This window comes from Alosa alosa, chromosome 3, assembly GCF_017589495.1.
Source record: "Alosa alosa isolate M-15738 ecotype Scorff River chromosome 3, AALO_Geno_1.1, whole genome shotgun sequence".
Classification (NCBI taxonomy): Eukaryota; Metazoa; Chordata; class Actinopteri; order Clupeiformes; family Clupeidae; genus Alosa; species Alosa alosa.
In genome coordinates, this window is record NC_063191.1 from 10,975,685 (window position 1) to 10,996,851 (window position 21,167).

At 45.1% G+C, this 21,167-nt stretch overlaps 1 protein-coding gene across 1 annotated transcript in view; it reads right to left on the reverse strand.

Annotated features, from left to right (window-relative positions):
- The window catches only part of aff3 (AF4/FMR2 family, member 3), a 36,487-nt gene extending 17,610 nt beyond the window's left edge, over positions 1-18,877 (reverse strand). Inside the window, 8 exon segments of the mRNA XM_048238426.1 lie at positions 151-331; positions 1,276-1,313; positions 3,508-3,559; positions 5,172-5,226; positions 5,860-5,893; positions 6,165-6,239; positions 14,995-15,039; positions 18,675-18,877. Of these exon segments, the coding sequence (XP_048094383.1) occupies positions 151-331; positions 1,276-1,313; positions 3,508-3,559; positions 5,172-5,226; positions 5,860-5,893; positions 6,165-6,239; positions 14,995-15,039; positions 18,675-18,743 (549 nt within the window). The 5' untranslated portion in view covers positions 18,744-18,877.
- Positions 18,878-21,167: the final 2,290 nt, after the last annotated feature.

Genomic DNA, 21,167 nt, shown 5'->3' on the forward strand with positions numbered 1-21,167 from the left:
CATACCCAAAGCCCAACTCACTCCTCCGTGAAACCCATGACAAGTGGACAGAGAACACACAGAGCCACGAGTGGCGTGTGGGACGGTAAAGCCGGCAGCGGCAAGCGCCCCGTGCTTTAAATAGCCCGCACATGGCCGGCTGTATATTACCTCCTTGGCGTAGGCGAGGGGCCTGCTGGCGCTGGGTGTCCCAGGCTGGGAGAGAATCTCTGGGCTGGGGCTGCGTGAGCGCTGGCTGCCGCCTCCGCTGGTGCTGTCGTCCGACTCGCTGGAGGAATCGGAGCCGGACGAGCCTGGGCTGGAATGTCTCACCCTCCCGCCATGTGTGTGTGTGTGTGCGCGTGAGTGTGTGTGTGTGTGCTGCTGCTGCTGCTGCTGCTGCGGCTGTCCGGACAACCTGTCAGTGAACACACATGGGGGTACACACACGTGCGTGCAGAGAGAGAGAGAGAGAGAGAGAGAGAGAGAGAGAGAGAGAGAGAGAGAGAGAGAGAGAGAGAGACAGACATACACACACACACACACACACACACACAAGCATGTAAGGGGGCACACGCATACACATTTGTTGCATGTACACATCCACACACACATACACGTCCACACACGATACACACACAAAAACACACACAAAAGAGAGGATTCAGCTTACACGCTCTCACACAGACTCATGCGGAGAGCACAAACACACACACACACACACACACATACCCTGACACACAGGAAAACACTCCTCTGAAGACTCATCTTTCTGAAATTTGACACTATGGTCAAACACACACACACACAAAAACACACACACATATACACACACACAAGCATGCATTCATGTGTGCACACTGACACACACACAGACACATATGTATAGACACAGACAAGGTAACCAAAAGCACCTTAAACACCTACACACACACTTACTTGCACACATTACTTGCATACACGCTTTTTTCAGACAGTCAGCCAGACAGTAAGATAACCACAAAACTGTCCTGCACACACAAACATATGGGGGATGTGTGTGTGAGACCAGTGAATGACGTGTGTGTGTGTGTGTCTGTGTGTGTGTGTGTGTGTGTTTGTGTGGGTGTGTGTGTTAGTGTGGGTGGGTGCACGTTGAAAGGCCAAAAGAAACATGGGACGGCTTGCCATCCAGCTGTCACATTCCACACTGACTGACCTCTGCAATGCTACCTCGAAAGACACACACACACACACACACACACACACACACACACACACACACACACACACACACACACACAAACACACACTTACCGGCTATTATCAGTCCAGGATGTTGTCTGCTGGTGGCCCTGGAGGGGATAGTGAAAAAGACAGAATCTCAGCCACTCCACCGTTGTCTCTGTGATAAGATCCTCAGTGGCCTGCTGACCTCCCGGCAGCCCCCTGATCCCCCTGCTCTTCAATTCTCCTCGCCCCCTCTCTTTCTCTCTCTCCCACCGACTGGGAGGAGAGGAGGAGAATTGACTCACCGGCCCCCGCTCCGCACTGACTCACCGGTCAGGCTGCACAGCTGATGGGATAATGGGCCGGGGAGTCTGGAGTGGTGTTTCCTATGCTATGCTGCATACTGGATGATATATACACGTATAAGATACTCACAGACACAGACACAGACACAGAGACAGACACACACACACACACACACACACACACACACACATACACACACACACACACACACACACACACACACACACACACACACACAGACACACACAAGCGCACAGGCCCACATAGACACACACGCATATATACTATGTGCCTGGTGCTTCTTATTTGAGAATTCTGATGGGCTGACTCATGCAGACTCTAGTCTAGTCTAATTATCTCAATATGGACAAGAGGAAGACAGAAACACACAGCACACTCAGCTCTTATGCACACATATATACACACACACACATACACACACACACACACACACACACACACACATATGCTGCACAAAAACACACAGACAAGTTATACACTGGAAAAACACAGACAGAGCCAAGTAGGTAATGAATCCATGGACATTATTGCCCCTTTCATTTACTTTTACCCTTTTACCCTTGTGCATTTCACTAACTTCACCAACACAACACACACATACACACTGAGCTCTTATGTACACACACACATACACACACACACAAACAAACAAACAAACACAGAGTCAAGCTGCACAGCTGCAAACACCTGGCTTTTATGTATACACACACACACCCACCCCACCACCCACCCCACACACACACACACACACACACACACACACACACACACACACACACACACACACACACACACACACACACACACACACATACAGCATGAGCATATAGTCTGGCTGGCGGTGGCAGAGCAAGGCTGAATGTAATGGGCCTAATCAGGCATGTCATTAGCTTGGGAGCAGAGCCCTAAATGAAAAATGAGAGGCCGCCATTGCTGTCGCTGCCGCGCCGCCTCTTTCCAAGAACTAGGTCACGCAAGAGGTGAGGACAGTGTGGCTCTAAGGAAGCACGTGAGGTAGGGGTAGAACTATGCTTGTGTGAATGTGTGTGTGTGTTTTGTGTATTTTTGTGTGTGTGTGTGTGTAAATGAAGCTCTTTTCAACTGCATGTGAAATATGAGTTTGTGTAGTATGTGGCCTGTATGCATATGTGTGTGTGTGTGTGTGAGAGCTTATATGTTCACGTGTCAAACCGTTATAGTTTATGTGTGCTGATGTGTGTCTGTAAAGCACACACGTGTGTGTTTGTGTGTGTGCGCGTACGTGTGTACATGTGTGTGTGTGTGTGTGTGTGTGTCTGGATATAAGATAGCAAAGGATGTGGGTCCACTGAAAGAGGCACAAAGAGCTCCTTCAGCGCACACTGCCAGTTTATCACTGCCCCTATAGCCACACGCTATATAGCCCTCCGCCCTCTAACACACACACACATGCACACACACTCTCACACGCATGCACACACACTCTCTCTCATACACGCACACACACTCTCTCACTCTCATCTATCCTCCCCCACTCTCTTATTGAAGAGCTATTATCCTTTTCATATCCTTGTTAATATCTATTATGGCCAGACACCCCATATATTTCTTTCAACCACACTAGAAATCTTGCCCAGTACATTCTGAGAAAAGGGTTCTCTGTGTCTGTGTCTGTGTAACCACAGACAGATAGATAGACAGACAGAAATATTCTCTCTCTCTCTTTCCCTCTCTCTCTCTCTCACTCTCTCTCTCTCTTTCTCTTTTTCTGTCTCTCCCTCTCACATTCTCTTATTTGGACATCCGCTGCTTGGAAGCGCTCCTGTCAACCAACCCATCATATCCCTCTCTGTGTATTCTGCCAGTCTGTGTCGTGATCCTAGCTCACAGACGGAGAAAATGACAAACAAACTTCCATACAGACAGATGGAAGATGGAAAAACACAAAAAGACTTGTAGAGAATCTCACGAGGAAAATACTTTTTTTTCAAAATAGGGAGAAAAACGTCTTACCTTGTCATCATCATCCTCATCACTGCTGAGTTTCAGGTCGTCAGCTAGCATGCTGGGAGAACAATCATCGCACAGATGTTAGGACACACATACACACACACACACACACACACACACACACACACACACACACACACACACACACACACACACACACACACACACACACACACAAGCAGAAAGGGTGACTATTCGCCTTCACAGAGCACATCTATAGCCTCTTGCGCCCCTTCCATACCAAGCCTGAACAGAGAGCAGGAGACGCAACAGTGCAGTGTGCCTCCAAAACAAAAACACACTTATTAAAACACACCCCTCCAGTCTGTCTGCCTGTCTGATGGGCCTTTGCGGTTTCACTGTTGTTTGCAGGCAGCCAGTAAACCCCTCAGCTTCTGGCTTCTGTTCAGGTCGTGTTGAACCCCCACCCCACCCACCCCACCCTACACACACACACACACACACACACACACACACATGCCACCACACACACACACACACACCCCTCTCGTTCCTTAATTACATGCTAAACTCTATAAAATTTATGAGTTTAATGAAGTGTGCATGTCATGTCAGGAGGGTGGGGGGGCAGTGTAGATGAAACGCAGGCCTTGACCCCCGAGCGTGAACTCTTGCTCCCGACCGCAGTTATGCTGCGGCTGTAAAGTCACTGGTGGGGACTTGGGGACGGCCTCCTGTTTCACACACTACAGCTCTCCGTCTGTCTCTCTCTCTCTCCTTCACTCATTCTTATTCACTCGCTCACAATCTCTCTCTCTCTCTTTTCTCTCTCTGTCTCTCTCTCACACTGTCTCACTGTCATTTCCACATATTCACTCACTCTCTTTCTCGTTCTCTCGTTCACCACTCTCACTTTCTCCATCACTCTTTTTTTTCCTCATGGCTCTCTGAAGCCTTGTTTTTCATTCTCTCTGTTCTTTATTCTCTCTGTTCTTTATTCTCTCTCTCTCTCTCCCTCTGTTTTTTGCCTTTTCTTTTCAGCATTCTTAGCAGCATGTTCCATCTCCGTCTCCCTCTCTCTCCATCCCATACCCTCTGTCCATCCCATACCCTCTCTCCATCCCATACCCTCTCTCCATCTCTCTCAATTCAATTCAGCTCAATTCAACGACAATTCAAATCAAGTCAAGTTGAGTTTTTATGAGCAACACCACCACACACACACTCTCTCTCTCTACAGCTCTTAATCTCTATCCTTGACAAAATCTGGATGAGTACACAAATGTATGAGTCTGTGTGAGTATGTGTGTAAGCTGAGTCCTCTCTGGAGTATGACTGTGTGCTAATATATGTGTGTGTGTGTGTGTGTGTGTGTGTGTGTGTGTGTGTGTGTGTGTGTGTGTGTGTGTGTGTGTGTGTGTGTGTGTGTGTGTGTATGCTTCCAGTCACATGCCTGCATGTCAGAGTGTGTACGTATGTGAGGTAGAGAGTTCGAAAGCATGGCTAAATGCATGTCAGCAGACAGCGCAAATGTCAATGTGTGTGTGTGTGTGTGTGTGTGTGTGTGTGTGTGTGTGTGTGTGTGTGTGTGTGTGTGTGTGTGTGTGTGTGTGTCCTATCCTCAGCAGGCCCGGCGGACAGCAGCGGTGCCCAGTTACCCGGTCAGTTACCCGGTCAGATCAGCTATCCCAGGCTGTCCCACTTACCACTTGTGTGGGGCCACATGTGGGTGTGTCATCCTCGCGGGAGGGTTACCCCGAACTAACACACACACAGAGAGATAGATACATGAATAAATAGATAGATACATACAGTACATACATACATACATACATACATACATACATACATACATACATACATACATACACAGACTAACTTTTGAGAACTTAATATTGGGAAGATACATAAATACAGGACTGACAGATAGACAAAAGGGATACATAGAAAGGGAAAGAGACACGGGTACGTAGATGAATATATGGATCCTTCCAGAAATACATGGAGAAATAAATGATCAGCAGGCAGAAAGACGGAGTAAAGTGAGATATGCAGTGACAGCCAGAGACGTACAACTTTACACTCAACACCCAGGCGCAGTGAAAAATCAACATGAAATTAGGACACATGGACACACTCACCCACACACATACATGCTCACACACATGCACCGTTCACACCCAGCCATCCACACCCACACATGCACACCCACAATCGCATGCATGCACCACACACACAAACATGCATGCTAGCACCACACACACACACCACACACACACACACACACACACACACACACACACACACACACACACACACACGCACGCACACACACACACACATGCATGTCTCACTCTGAGACCCTGAAAGAGAGTAGCCGCGTGGGAAACTCACCCTGCTTGTGCTGTGCGCCACACTGCTTCGCCTCCTGTCACACAGAAAGAACACACACACACACGCACACACACACACGCACGCACACACACACACCCACGCACGCACGCACACACACACGGACGCATGCACACACACACACACAGACATTTAAATCTCTTAAATATCCGTCTGCAACACCATTACACACTCTTCACCTCACTTCACAGACACACAAAAATGTCTGGATGGACAACCATTTGGCTCTATACCACCAAAGGGGAATTTTCTAAATACCAGTGAAACGTGATGATGACTGTGCGTACCTTGGAGGTGTGCAGGAAACGCTCAGCCCCGCCTCCCACAGGGGGCTGCTGGGAAGGCCAGGAATGGGTCATGTCCTGAGGGGTTGGTGTGGGGTGGGGTGGGGGGACAGGAAGGGTCAAGAGGTGAGAGGTCAGCAGACGTAAAGGATGAAAGGCTTCTGTAAATGACACCACAGGTAGCGATAAGCTGCACGCAGCAGGGGCGGTCTGGGGTGGGGGGGAAGTCCCACGGAGGCACTTGACGACCCTACATATTTGGTTTTATTGGTCAGAGTTTGTTCTGTGGTCATGTCAATTTCATGCTAACTTCACTGAATGAGCTCGTAAAGGTCTCTGGCCACCACCAGAGGGCGTGACTGGGTACTTTACACATGACGGCTGAAGTTACACTGTACAGCCAGCACTTGAGAGCTCTTTGAAGGGGCTTTGAGCAGACAGGCTGAGATCAGTGCACATTTACATTGGCGGACTTCAGGGTAATGAAACTGAATTATGACAAGCCATTCTTAGGATGAAATGAGATATATTACTAGAGCATTAATGAGGCAGTGAGTAGCCGGGTGAAGAAAGTGAGACAGAAAATAAATGTCATAACACTGTTTTACAGTCAGTTTTATGTTTTATGTCTGCAGTCTGGGCTTGATAGGTGTGTGACACTGTGTATCGCCATAACCAGATTGTATTAGGTTTAAAAGGTGTGAGGTTTTACACATCCTAAAGGAAGAATAAAATGCAAGTATAGGTGGTCCATGAGCTTACAAGCTCTCAATTTGCAGAATGCTTCCCAGTTATTACATACATAGAGATACCACTCGTGTTTGGTGTCAGCCTAACTCACTGAGGTTAAAAATCAGCAGCATTCCTGAATAGGCAGGTAGATCTTTCATAAAACAACAAACGGCTCAGCCACAGTCAGTTAGCAGAGCAGTCCCTGAGGGGTCAGTGGGCTTATCGTCCATAGATAGCCTAGCATCCTAAAGTTACAATTGATAAGCAGCTTCAAGCATCCTAGTGTCTGAGGAACACCTCTCTTGTCTGTCTAGTACCTGTTAATGGATAATGTCAATGTAATGCCAGTTAATAATCTTTAATGACATTAAAGTAATGCCAGTTAATAATCTTTAATACAGTAATAACGTCTAGGTATTACTTGCATAAGATGAGTCAACTAAGATCAAGTATCCATGGAAACAGAGAAACACAACTTCGCACTAAGACTACAGAAAATACTTGCTTCTATTATTGTTTGGGGTAACATCACTGGGTCATGAAGACCAAGTGGGTTCCAGTTTACTTAAGCAGGTAAAAGCAATCGAGAAAAACTGTAAGTATATATACTCTTTTGATCCCACACAGGATCAAAAGAGTATATATACTTATATCCTAACCCCTCACCGCTCCCCGAGCGCCGCTGTTGTTGCAGGCAGCTCACTACGCCGGGATCAGTGTGTGCTTCACCTCACTGTGTGCTGAGTGTGTTTCACTAATTCACAGATTGGTATAAATGCAGAGACCAAATTTCCCTCACGGGATCAAAAGAGTATATAAATATACTTACTTTACTTACTTATATCATGTCATTTATCTGCCATGACACCCTTTGTCTAATACAATTTTTCTTGATTGCTTTACAGTTTTTCTCAATCGCTTTGATGCTTGCGTCAACTCTGACATCACATTGTCAAAACAGTTAACACACAGGTCTAAACAGAATCAGTCTGGCCAAAATGACACATTTTGCTTGCAAAAGATTGTAACACTCTCAAAACATTTAAAACAAGCAGCAAAAGCCAACTTGTAGTCAAATCACTGTTCGCTTTCAGCCAGTTTCCCAGCTTCTTTAAGCAGGTCAAAGCAATCGAGAAAAACTGTAATATGTCCCAGTCATGTCTAGTGAAATGCATATCCTGTTCCTGTCATGTGGTCTACTGGTCTGATTGAAACAGTTTGGGAGGTTGTGGTCCTGGTGGGGAGAGGGAATAAAACCCATAAAGCCCATACAGCTGAACACAGAGACCCACTGCTTATTCAGCCCAAACCCACACCACAGAGAGAGAGAGACAGAGAGAGAGAGAGAGAGAGAGAGAGAGAAGAGAGAGAGAGAGAGAGAGAGAGAGAGAGAGAGAGAGAGAGAGAGAGAGAGACCAAGACAGTCATAGATGGAGAGAGAGAGAGAGGAGTAGCTGTGAATGGATGCTAGAAAGCGAGAGAGAGGAGGTGATAGTGGGAAAAGACTGAGACGAGATAACAAGCAACACACACACACACACACACACACACACACACACACACACACACACACACACACACACACACACACACACACATGCTGCTCAGTCATTCATCCTGCTACGGCGCTGTAGGGCTGATAGCGTCTGCTTTGTAAATAATCTGTCTTTAGTAGCACTGTCAGTGCTGTGCTCACTGCGGGACTCACTTCCCTAATGGGAGGAAACGCTCCGATTGGCATCTCTGATTATCAGCACAGATTAGACCACGCCTCCCCGCCAGACGTACCCAGAGCATTAAGTGTTCTGTGCATATATCAATCTCTAATATCAAAACCACCACGCCGCCACTCCGATCAGGTTCCCGTTTTGTGTGAGTTGCCTACACTCCCGGGGTCTTAGGAGAGCACTCTGAAAAGGTTGATCTACTGTTACTGATAAACCTGCTGTATCTGAGCCAATCTTGTAAGTGATACCATAAAGTGGGAGCGAGGTTAGGGGGGAATAATATGATGTGCAGAAACCATATAAATATTAAATATATTCGTCTGCTAATCTAGGGTGATTTGACATAGAGGATGTCATGTTTGTCTGTGTTTGTGTTTATGTTTCTTAGCAGACGATTTTGTCCAAAGCAATTATATTTGTTATATTTGAACCAAAGGCCAAACAAAATTCACCAGAGAGGTAGCTTACCCCTCTCTTCAGTGCTCCCCTCCCCACAGTGTTTTGTTTGTCTCCTGTTCATGGAGCCAGGGTTGAGTAAGGAGATGCTTTTTTTACAGTGTTCTCAGATAATGGAGAGCTAGCAGATTGTAAACATTACAAAAATGTTTTACGTGTTAGAAATCAGCATCACTTATCCTACCTTTCACATCTTCTTTAAATAATCACATTGGTATGTATTCATTATCAACCCACTGCCACTTTGTTATGTTAACTAACTTCCCTTTTTTTCTAGAGGGCTCATAGCTGTAAGAGAGGAAGGGGTTGCACAGGGGTTACAGATCATGCAAATGAAACACCTTTATTGCCGGCACTCATTAACACACACGTTAGTGTATCCTCCTCTAAGCCTCTGAAACACCTTTATTGCCGGCACTCATTAACACACACGTTAGTGTATCCTCCTCTAAGCCTCTGAGTCTCACCAGCAATTCTGAATGAGTCAGTGGAGTAAACATGACAATCTGCGTTACTATACTGAGCGTGAAAACACTGCTAATTACGACAGAAAAACAAAAACACAAACACACACACATGCGCGCACACATGCACACACACACACGAAAAAGGCTCACACAGACTGACAAAGAAGAGTCCACATGAACAGCCTCATGCACCAAAAAATAATACACACGGAATCAAAACTACCACACACACACACACACACACACACACACACACACACACACACACACACGTATAACACATGGATTAGTGATGGACCTCATGAACATCAGTGTTTTAGTGTGAGATAAGTCATGGGGGGAATATTTCATGGAATCACATAAACACTCGTGTTCAACCACGTTCAACCTGTTCAACCACACAGAGATTCTGTTAATGTGTGTCGGTGTCGTTCACACATATGACCGCATAATGTCAGCATGTTAGCATCATATCTGAATCACCCGAAGGGTCGGACCTCCGTTTGACAAAGATGCGCATATACTGCGGAGGACATGTCTGAAAGCAGCTATACATGCACACACACACACACACACACACACACACACACACACACACACACACACACACACACACATACACACACAGGCACACACACACACACACACAGATGTACATGCACATATAGTGTACACACACACACACTAAAGCAGTCTAGACTCAACGAGGGTAGCCAAATCCAGCCTCTCAAGACCATACAAAACACATAATAACATGCAGGCACGCACACACACACACACACACACACACACACACACACACACACACACACACACACACACACACACACACACACACACACACACACACACACACACACACACACACACAGATTGCATTTGCTGTCCACAGTAGAGTAGGGAAATACTACCCATGCAGTGGATGTCCTGTGATGATTGAATCTTAATCTCCTACCTGATAAACCCTTCAAAGACACATGTACAATAACAATAATCACTGGTAATCCAGCCATCCTGTTTATATAGGGAAAGAACATATGCTACCATGACTGCATGATTTTGATGATTTTGTGTTATGATGTGTGTGTGCGTGGTAGTTTTGTTTGCGAGTCTGTATGTGTGTGTATGGTCATTTTGATTTTGTGTGTGTGTGTGTGAATGTGCATAGTTTTGATTGCAATTGCGTGCATGTGTGAGAGAGTTTATGTGTGTGTATGCTAGTTTTGATTGAGTGTGAGTGTTTGTGTGTGTGTGAGTTTCTTTGTTAGCCTCCAGCAGCCCTAGGCTGCATCATCAGCGTGGTCACTAACAGGAACTGGTCTGTGGAAAAGGTCATGTGTAATCTGCTATGACGATTGGGGTTGTCACGGGAACAGATGGCCAAGCATGATACGATAGAGGCAGGGATGGAATGCTGTCTGCAACCACAGAGCCAAATATAATTATGGAGAAAATACCAGCTCAAAACACCATTTGTTAGGAATGACACAAACAAACACACACACACACACACACACACTAACACAAACACAAACACACACTCGAATATAGAGACACGTGTGCAAACACACAGATATAGTCAGAGAGGAGAGCTGATGACAACACAAACACAAAAACAGGTTTGTACTTTAGGTACTACAAACAAAACATATGCATATGCACACAAATAGGAATGCGTGCACACACACACACACACACACACACACACACACACACACACACACACACACACACACACACACACACTCACACAAACACACAAGCTCTGGAGGTCATTCATAAAGCAGAAGCCAAACTCCAACACCCCTCCCTCCATCCCTCCCTCTATACCTCCCTCCATCCCTCTCTCCCTCGTAAGATGATGGAATGAGAAGCACTCTGTGGCTGACCTTTTCTTGTCACCAGAACCCATCAGCACAGATTCTACATCCCTTCTTAGATCCATCCCCACACAATGCACAAAAATAAGCACACGTTACGTTACATAATGAGGTGCTAATAATACATGTCTAGTGGTCTGTCTATAAGTGCTGATAAAATACAACATGCCTATGTCTAATATATGTCTCTGTGTCTATATGTGATGCAAATATATGTCTATGCTGTGTAAGGGATAATGTATAGAACGCCGGTCATCAGTGGTGATTCTAGACATTTTTAACAAGGGTGGCACTAGTGAGGCACTGATAAATTCAAGGGTGGCATGAGGCAAAACGTCCAGATAAACAGAAACAGGCTCAAGATGTGAAATTAGCATAAATACATTAGGAAAACGAGGCACCAAACACCATACTAAAATTGAAGGACAACAAAACACAAATACCTATACTCACACAATAAAATTCAAATACAAATAAACAAACGTATTAAAGTTAATTATCTAAGTTGTCTGTTACTGGGCTATGCTGTGCTAAAACAAATTCCATCATGAGGATATTAAAATATATTCCATTCTATTCTATTCTATTCTATTAAATGAAGATATACAAATATACTCATCCAAGACATTTCCCCCCACAATAACTTATGCTATCTATGGCCATCTATTTTTGTAGCTGTTAAAATAATTTGACCTGCTTTTTGTCTATTTGTTTATTATTTTATTAATATTTAATATTATATTGATATTATATATATATGATATGATTCAACTGAACTTGTCAAGCGGTACAAAGTGAAGACAAGTCTCTGACATCGTCAATGCATGCCCAGATTGAGCAGTGTTGCAGAGCAAACCACATAACTGGCTCCATGTGTTCCAATTGGATGATTAAAGTTCTCAATAAACTGATCATTAAAGTTCTCAAGAAACTTGAGGCTGGTATGAGGGAGTGTATTGTGTGTGTGAGAAACCTACAAGTTACTCATATTGCACTGGATCATCTTCCTGAATCTCAATATGATAAGTCTGGGCAAATTATTAATTAAATAAAATGTTCAACATTTTGCTTTAGGCAAAAAAAAAAAAAAAAAATATGCCAGATGGCCAGTCCAGCTCTGCGTTCAGGAATTATTTAAGCAAAAGTGGAACGTGCGCAATGTTTCATTAATCCCTCCTGATCGGGACGAATAAAACAGGCATGGAGGACAAAAGAAACATACAGTTTAGCCTAAGCTATGTAAACTTCCCATAATTTTAATATTTTACAACAAATGCTTGACTGGTTGAATGGTCATACATGTCATCAGAATATCACTACCTGTAGCCTAGATGCCACGAGTGTTTATGAGTAAGCTTGATGAACCATAAATTAAAAGTTTTCTTAACATTAGATTAGGACATTATTGTCATTAAACGCTTTTACAAAAGTATATACAGTTAACACTTAATGACCTAGCAAATGTTGGCGACTTAAGTGTGTGATTAGATAAATAGGCACTGGCAGGTGCAATAGGTAAATAGATATCTTTGCGTGTTAGAACAAGCAGTAGCCTGTAGGCCAATAAAGGCAAGCGTGTTTGCCACTTACATTTCTAACGTCTGACACTTCAAACTGCTGCAAGTGCATGAAGAAAGGTCCCACCTTAGATCATGTTAATGGCCAATTGTAGACTAGGATTTGGGGGTGGCATCTGGGGTGGCCAATCAAATCTCAAGGGTGGCCTGTGCCACCAGCAGCGGAGGGGTCTTTTTCCATCCTGAAGGGACTTATTTTCCCAATAATGACCGGCGTTCTATACATTATCCCGCTTATTACACGGCTACTTGCCAAAACGAAATAATAAACTCCCCACAATATGACTTTAGCCTACTGTACATAACCTAGCCTATTTGTTACCGTTCATCGTGGCATTTGCTGAGAAACAAATAGTTCGCTGAACACACGCTGAACTTGAATCAAACATTCTTTAGAACACAGCTGATCAACCGTCTGCTTTCACTTTTGAATGAAGTTCCAGTCCTTGCGTAGTGATATGAAAGACGTATCAGAAGCACAAAACCCGTTGCCATTGACAGCGGTAATTATATGTTGCAGCGGTAATTACATGAAAATATTTTACCGTAGAACTTTGGGAAAGCCCATTCAAGTCAATGGAGCGTTCTACTTGCCTTGTGAAGAGCCATGTAATAAGTGTGTATAATATATATATGTGTGCTGGTGATATGTGTGTATAATATAGATGTGAGATGTGCTGGTGATATGTGTGTATAATATAGATGTGAGATGTGCTGGTGATATGTGTGTATAATATATATGTGTATGTGTGCTGGTGATATGTGTGTATAATATAGATGTGAGATGTGCTGGTGATATGTGTGTATAATATAGATATGTGGAGCTAATGCGGAGTGGACATGTAGGATGATGGAGAGTGGGGGGTGGAGGTCTGTCCAGTGTTAGATTAAATAGGAAGGATGATGGAATGGACTGGGGAGCCCAACCGAGGCCCTGGCCTTCATAAATAACACTCAGCCTCAACCCCGCCAAACAAAATGTACAGTTAAGACAAAGTGGGTGTCTCTTATTCTCTCGCCACCTTTCTCCTTCACTGCTGCTCTCTCTTTCTCTCTCTCTTTTCTTGCTGTCTCTACCTATCCATTCCTGTCCTCCGGCAATCTCTCCCACACAAACACAGTTCTCCCTCTGGAGTGCAGTCTTGAAGTCTCCCCCCCTCCACTCATCCACTTGCTTCATTATCTCTCTCTCTCGCATGCTCTCATCCTCCTCGTCCTCCTCCTCGTCCTTCTCCTCTCCTTCGTGTCACCAAGGACCCTGCCTCATCCCTCTCTTCGCTCCTCACTCAGCAACCAGCTCTCCCAGGTGAGAAAGCTGCTATCTTTCTTCCTCCCTCCCTCCATCTCTTCCTCCCTCCCTCCATCTCTTCCTCCCTCCTTCACTTTCTTGCTCTACCTCTTTCTCTCCCTGAATCATCTCTTTGTTTTTAACAAGAACATATTTGCGATAACATAAGGCAAGCGCCATAGGAGCACATCACTGCTACCTACTATCTCATCAAAAGGTGGATCCTGTTCAACACAGAAATCCCCACAGGAGGATACAATAAAATATGCCGGTAATATCAAAAGACATTTCATGTGAGGATCTTCCATTATGTGCAGATAATACGATGTAAAACTTTATCGCGTATAAGCACAGCAGGTACAGGGTATTGCTTCAAGGTGCAAACAGATATTATATGTATCTATGACATCACATTATGTCTCTTCTTCTATCTTGTCTATTCCACAACTAGTTTCTCATTATTTTGTTTCGCTTACACAATGGTACGTAGTTTGCATAAAAGCACGAAACTACATGTACTGAATGCACATTGCATTCTACTGGAGACGGAGCACGGCAAGACAGAAGAATGTACACAAATTCACACAAGCTTTGCATCAAACACATCACATAAAGTCCTGTCACATACAGCTTCACTCCACCTTCACACCTTATGTCACATAATGCAGTCCCTGTGTTGAACCCCCTCCTGTGTTCTCTCTCTTACCCCTAGAAGGTCTTGAGCACCACAGCTGGGTTCACTTCCTGTGGTCTGTAAATGAGAAGACAAAGACAGACAAATAGACAAAAAAGTGTTATAGAAGTGAATAATCCAAGATTTTTATCGCACGCACACACACACACACACACACACACACACACACACACACACTCACACACACACACACACACACACAAACACACTCACACATACACACACACACACACACACACACACACACACACACACACACACACACACACACACCAAGAGAGAGAGAGAGAGAGAGAGAGACAAACACACTCACACACACTCGCCTATTTAAGCAGTAACATGGATGATTTAAAACTCACAACCACAACCACACAGCCACACATACAAACAACTGGAAATAGATTTGCATGAAAGATGCTAGCCACCCGGTGCATGGTCGTCTCTGCACTGCACAGAGACACTTTCAAATACCTGGGAGGCAGCAACACAGACATACGCACTCGCAGTACACCACATCCTACCATTTACCACATACAGTATTGCACACATACACACACCTTTGCACCCACCCACACACACACACCTATGCTGTGCACACACACATGCATTAGCACACACAAACACACACACACACACACAATTTTCGAATATAAACAGCAGCATTCAAATGTACACATCTAGGTCGTCATCAAGCCGTTACATCTCTGTCATGTCTTTGATCAGCCTGTGAGTCTCTGGTGGTCTGATTCACCAGTGTGAGTGCTCCCAAGCCAACCGATCAATCAAACACTAAAGCCTAAAGCATCAACATTTCTCTCCCTGCAAGTCACAACTGAGACAAAACAAGTGCTTTCACTGCATATTTTATAAACATGTTAAGGATGCCAAGTGACAAACATGTTAAAAACAATCAACAGAGAGGCCTTAATGCATATGAAAAGAAGGAAAGAAAAAAAGAGAGAAAGAAAGAAAGAAAGAAAGAAAGAAAGCTACCAAACCAAGAGCAGGGTGGGTTTAAACATAGGGGCCCCAGACAGAACAGTGCCTCTGAGACAAGTATAGAGATACAGTTTGGGTAGGAAATGACTCTGGGACACAGTGGGACGCACTGGACAAGGACCATATCAGAGCCATATCAGGGCCATATCAGAGCCATATCAGGGCCATATCAGAGCGATATCAGGGCCATATCAGGGCCATATCAGGGCCATATCAGAGCCAGGCCGTTTCAGAGTCAGCTGGTCTCCCTGGTCTCTCTCTCTGGATGCTGTGCTAATGAATGTTTCCACCTGCCATCTGACTGTCAATGCATCTCTCCATCCAGCCTTCACACCTCAGTGATCCTGCCCCGCTACTGACAGCCAGGAAGCAGAAAGCAGGTGTGTGTTTGTGTGTTTGGTGTTTGTGTGTGTGTGTATATATGTGTGTGTTTGCGTATGTGTTTGGTGTTTTTGTGTGCGTGTGTTAAACCAGTACACCAGAAGAATCCACCAGGAGAATTTTACCGTTCCATGCAATATGTGTGTGTGTGTGTGTGTGTGTGTGTGTGTGTGTGTGTGATTGTGTTTCTGTTGCTGTTTTCCTGTATGTGTCTTTGCATAATCCAGTCTACCAGAACACACTGAGAGAATGTACAATTCCATAAAACTAGTGCAATTAGTGTGTGTGTGTGTGTGTGTGTGTGTGTGTGTGTGTGCGTGTGGTGAATGGTGAATGTGTGTGTGTGCTCACATGCACGCACAAGATCAAACTTTCTCATCATAGGCACCAATAGAGCCTCTAGTTCGACAAAGCGTGTGTGTGTGTGTGTGTGTGTGTGTGTGTGTGTGTGTGTGTGTTCCTGGGAAGTCTGCATACCTTGGCATAGTACTTGCAGTGCCCATCCCGCCCCCCCCCCCCAGACTGGGGCTCCCCGGCGCGGCGGCCCTCCAGCCATGTTGTGTGTTTGCTGAGGTCGACCACAACAGCGCCAGAACCTCCTGGCCCAGCGCAGGATATGAGCTCTGACTCATATTCAAACAATCACAACAGATAACACAAGATACACATCATGGTGGTTCTGCTGTTCACATGCTCTCCTGATTCTCCATCACTCTCACTTTTTCTCTCTTCCTTTCTCTCTGTCACACACACACACACACACACACACACACACACACACACACACACACACACACACACACACACACACACACACAGACACTCTCTGTCATTTATACACACACACACACACACACACAGTCTCAACCTCCCTCTGTTACTTACACACACTTCCTCTCTTATTGTCCCTGTTTCACTCCTCTACTTTTCTGTCACTCACTCCCCTCTGACTTACGCACTCCTCCACACACACACTCACACACAAACACACACACACACACACCTGTGCGCACACACACAGCCTGGATGTGCTCGTTCTTTTATGGCTGCCCATCCTTTTCAGCTATCTCTATTTTCCCTGTTACATTTCTGCAGACTCCTCTCTCTCTCTCTCTCTGATTCTCTCTCTCTCTCTCTCTCTCCTTCTCGGCTAACACCTGAGCCTGTTCTTGTCCTCCCTAATATTTCTTCCTGTCTGACTAAATGAGTCACCGGTGTGACGGAGAGACGAGCTGTTCCAGCAGCGTGTGCAGTCGTGAGTCAAGAAATACAGAGGGAGAGAGAGAGAGGGAGACAGTAACAAAAGAAGTAAATGCAGGAGTATATGGGTGGGTGTGTCTGTGTGAATATATCTGTGTGTGTGTGTGTGTGTGTGTGTGTGTGTGTGTCACACTTGGTGAGAATAAAAATCCTTCAAAATCTTTTATGCACATATCTAAGTCATCCAGTGTCATATGCCACACACACACACACACACACACACACACACACACACACACTATACTACATATACAATACTATTCACACTAATCCTCAAGAGTCAACAATAATTTATTTCACGTGCATCGACCTGCTTAAAATTCCACTCTGACTCTAAAACCTTTCGTCCCTTTCTGCCTTCAGGATATTTTTGCCCACCTGAACGAGTCCTGCACGTTCATCAGCAGCACAGCACAAGTTAGAGGCGAAGAGAGCGAGAATCCCCTGACAGGCGCTGGTCTCTAGCGGCAAATACAAATCCCACAAGCGCCACGGTAGAGCATAAACATGATGTAACAATGTTAAAAGCTATGCAGCGGCTTTCTTTTGCTTGATACAGCTTGTCTTTAGAAACTGTTGGCGAATGAGTTCAAATTTGAATATGTTTCGAATGTGTCTACAAATAAGTTTCCCCCCGTCAGAAATCAAAACTGAAAAAGTAAGAAAACTCAAAGGAGTCACTGGAGACGGAAATCGTTTAAACTGTCAAACCACAGAAGGCTACAATCAACATGGGTGTCACAGCCAGTCACCAAGACATAAGGGATTTAAATATCAGAATACCTATTTTGCTAAATGCATTTAAAGACATCCTGGATTTAGAAGTTGTGCGTCCAACATTTCCAAGACAGTGATGCATATCTTATTCTTCAGATAGGGAGTTTTGTCATCGTTACAACAGCTTATGTGCTGAATGATAGGCTATCATGATAAACTAAAACCGACTACAAAACCCTTTCCATTCAGACAGATAAATAGACAACTCTTTAAAAACGCAAGCACGGCGGTCTGACAATGGAAAAAACTACAATGGGAAATAAGCTAAGCCTCACCTGAAATGTGTGTCGAAGCATACAGCAAACGTTTGCAAGTTTCCCCTTGTTTCCGAACACAGTCGGCATGTTTCCTTTACTGGTCGATCCTTGTGCCCATCTCAGTAAAGCTATACCGAGCCAGCACGGGGGCGTACAATCAGCACACAACGCGGACTGCCGAGAGCGTCAGGGTGTCACGCATCGAAGAATCACGGAGACGGTGTTTCCGTAAGAGCTTGCGAAGGGTGGAGGCGGGCCAGCGAAAGAACCTCGCGCTCACCAGTCCCCCGGTGTCGAGTCACTTGCATGATACACTCAGGAACAGAGGAGGGCAGAATCACAACACATAACAGCCGACCAGTCTGGAAACGGATAGCGTACCATCCTGTTATTGAATTAAAAACTCAATCTGGACATATTGGTAATTTCAAGGAAAAGCTTTAGGCTACATTATTTTAGATTTCCCTCCATTAAATGGATGAATGAAAGTGATTCATGACCATCAACTGGACATCAATTACCAATCGAGTGCATGTTATTCTCAAAATACCCGTGCTGTGTTGTGTTATTAAAGAGCATCTCCAGTTCAACTCCAGTTTTCAGTGATGAAGAGTGGACACTAAACAGATTACAGCCGGGCAGTATAGACTGCTTGTATTGCTAGATATGACAGAGGAAGCCCCCACCGCCACCCTCATCCTCCCCCTAGACATCCCTCCCTCTGACGGAGAACGATTTCCATGCATCAGCCGGCGTCTCATTCGCTACTCCGACACAGCCGAGTATAGAGACGGGAAAACATCATAAATAGCGTTTTACGCCCCGCTGTCGTGGCGCTTAGAGCTGCCAGAGTGTTGTCTGGGTGCGTGTGTGGTTAATCGGGGGGGGTCTGTGGTTTACTAATATGTTGCAGACACATACACAACGCGCTGGAAGAGACAGAAAACGTGATGTACTGTGGGAATGTGGAAGTTTGTGTGTGTGTGAGTGAGTGAGTGAGTGAGTGAGAGAGAGAGAGAGAGAGAGAGAGAATGTGTGGTTCTCCCCATTACTATGCTGGGGTGATTTTACTGTGTCCTGTGCCATTGGATTATCGATCACCGCTAAACACCATAAATAACACCCTAAAAAAACAAGGTAGCAGAAACACATCTGAGAAAAGCACATTAGTAGAGTAGAGGGAGATTTATGGTGATGTTGGACCAGACACACCTTCACTGTCTCAGTCTATTGATCTCATACACTGAGAGGCCCACATGGGAGTGTGTGTGTGTGTGTGTGTGACACTGTTTGGGTGTATGTGTGTGTATGTGTGTGATTTGGTGACAGCGACACTGTGTGTATGTGTTATTATGTGACGGAGAGACTGTGTGTGTGTGTGTGTGTAGGCAGAGCCCCAGTGCCTACAATTCCACAATGAAAATGAAAGACATGCTTTCATCTCTTGACCTCCCAGGGCCCAGAAAATAATAATAAAAAAACAACATCTTTGTTTTTCTTTAAAACACCCCCTCCCCTCTAAACCACAGACTCTCTCTCTCCCTTTCTCTCTGCCCTTCTCTCTCCAGTGCAATGCAGCAACATGTCTCAGAGGAAGGTGTCACGTTTCCTGCGGTTAAGTTTGACTGTTGTGCCAGCGGGTCCTGGGGAACCTTGGGGAGGTGGGGTGCTGAGCCCTGAGCAGGCCCCGGATTCTGGTGCTCTTTTCTGGGGGACACCCCCCACCCACCCTTCCTCTCCTGCCTGGTGCTGGACCCCACCCTGAGGGACACCTGCAGAGGGATGGATCAGTGCAATATTACAAGTGCTTATCCCAAATTCCCCATGGGAAACATACACAAAGACACACACACACAAGCACACACACACAAGCACACACACACACACACACACACACACACACACACACACACACACACACACACACACACACACACACACACACACACACACACACACACACAGAGACAGAAAATATGAACCCTCTAAACCCTACACATAAATATTCAAACAAACACACAAGAGGCCAATTCTGTGACCACAAGTGTTCTTGCAGTGAGGTGCTGTTAGTGGAATGTGGGCCTGTTCTTAGTGGGGACTTTCTTCTCTCTGTGCTGCAGCTTGACGCTGGCAGCCTGCTGAAGATTGTCTTCACGGAACGCGGCTCCTTCATGTTAACTGTTTATCAATGCGGTTTTGTTTTGAGCAAGGGCTTCCCAGGATTCTGGATTTTTTTTTAAGTGTATCTTGATGCCTTCCTTGAAATGCTTTTTTCTGACCTCCAGTTGCTTGTTGGTCAGCGTATAATTCTGAGGACCTGTTTTTGGGAGTTATGTTTATCAGGCATGCGTACTGCATGGTCTTCCCATCTTTCTTTTGCAGTTCCTCAATAAATGTGAGAAAGATCTTGGCCACGAAACAGTTTACAGATACTCCCAACATCACATCACAACTGGGTAGAGTTATATCTGCATTTATTTGAAGAGACTCCAACCACTGTCTAAAGAAATC